Below are 1,221 nucleotides of genomic sequence, written 5' to 3' on the forward strand. Positions count from 1 at the left end.
TGTGAGGTGACGGGGTGGATGAGGGGGATGTAATGTGATGGGGTGACAGGGTGTGTGAGGTGATGGGGTGTGATGAGGTGCGGGTGATGGGGTGGATGAGGGGGTGGGATGGGGTGACAGGGTGTGTGAAGGTGACAGGATATGTGAGGATGATGGGGTGTGATGAGGTGCGGGGGACGGGGTGGATGAGGGTGATGGGATGTGATTGGGTGACAGGGTGTGTGCAGGTGATGGGCTGGGTGAGGGTGACGGGATGTGATGTGATGGGGTGACAGGGTGTGTGAGGTGACAGGGTGGATGAGGGGGATGTGATGTGATGGGGTGACAGGATGTGTGAGGATGATGGGGTGTGATGAGGTGCGGGGGACGGGGTGCGTCGAGAAGCTGCTTTCCCCACCTCCCTCGGCTGTCGACAAACAGTCGCTCCGGCTGTGCAGGGAATGGGCTGGCAGGTGTCTCTGGCCTAGTTAGGAAAATGGGCCATTAGGAAATTGCAGGGCTGGGCCGTGCTGAGAGGGGATTAGCTCTGGGCTCCCTGTAATCAGCCCCCCTGATCTCTCACCTGAAGTGTCCGGCAAAGTCACCGTGCGTGACGCATGGCGCCCGGGAGTTGCCGCACGAGGGGCTGGGGGGGCTAACCCTGGAGCCCAATTAACGGATCAAGAGCTTTGGGGGATCTGGCTCCGGGCTGGGCTGTAATCCACCCCGGGGGGGTGGCTATAAAGCGGGCGCTGCCCAGGAAGCGGGCGCAGAGTGGGCGCCTGGGAGAGGGGAACGCTAGAGCGACAGGCGACGGCAGGCGGCGACGAGGTCGAGACCAAGGTGGACAGGGCGAGGAAGGGGGAGAGCACAGCGGGGCTCGGCCGGGGGCTGCAGCGGGACTGGGACACCATGACGCAGGCCTGGGACGGGGCCGTTTTTGCCGCCCGGCGGCGCAACGATGACGACGATACAACCCGGGACAGCATCTTCGTCTACACCAACAGCAACAACACGCGGGGTGAGCACAGAGGGGCTGGGTACCACAGGGGAGAGGAGTTGGGCTGCGGGGGGCTGGGGGATTGGGGGAGTGGAGTTGGGGTGTGGGGGGCTGGGTACTGCAGGGGAGAGGAGTTGGGGTGCAGGGGACTGGGTACCGTGGGGGAGAAGAGTTGGGGTGGTGGGGACTGGGGGAGAAGAGTTGAGATGCAGGTGGCTGGGGGATTGGGGGAGAAGAGTTGG

General features: G+C 63.8%; 1 protein-coding gene and 1 long non-coding RNA gene across 2 annotated transcripts in view; one reads left to right on the plus strand and one right to left on the minus strand.

Annotated features, from left to right (window-relative positions):
- LOC142047515 (uncharacterized) overlaps positions 1-1,221 on the minus strand; it is a 329,291-nt gene that overhangs the window by 19,262 nt on the left and 308,808 nt on the right. The window lies entirely within an intron of this gene.
- LOC116823159 (red-sensitive opsin-like) overlaps positions 892-1,221 on the plus strand; it is a 10,681-nt gene continuing 10,351 nt past the window's right edge. Inside the window, exon 1 of the mRNA XM_075070576.1 lies at positions 892-1,000. Within this exon, the coding sequence (XP_074926677.1) occupies positions 892-1,000 (109 nt within the window). The remainder of the gene's footprint in view (positions 1,001-1,221) is intronic.

Source organism: Chelonoidis abingdonii, chromosome 11 (genome assembly GCF_003597395.2).
Source record: "Chelonoidis abingdonii isolate Lonesome George chromosome 11, CheloAbing_2.0, whole genome shotgun sequence".
Taxonomy (NCBI): Eukaryota; Metazoa; Chordata; order Testudines; family Testudinidae; genus Chelonoidis; species Chelonoidis abingdonii.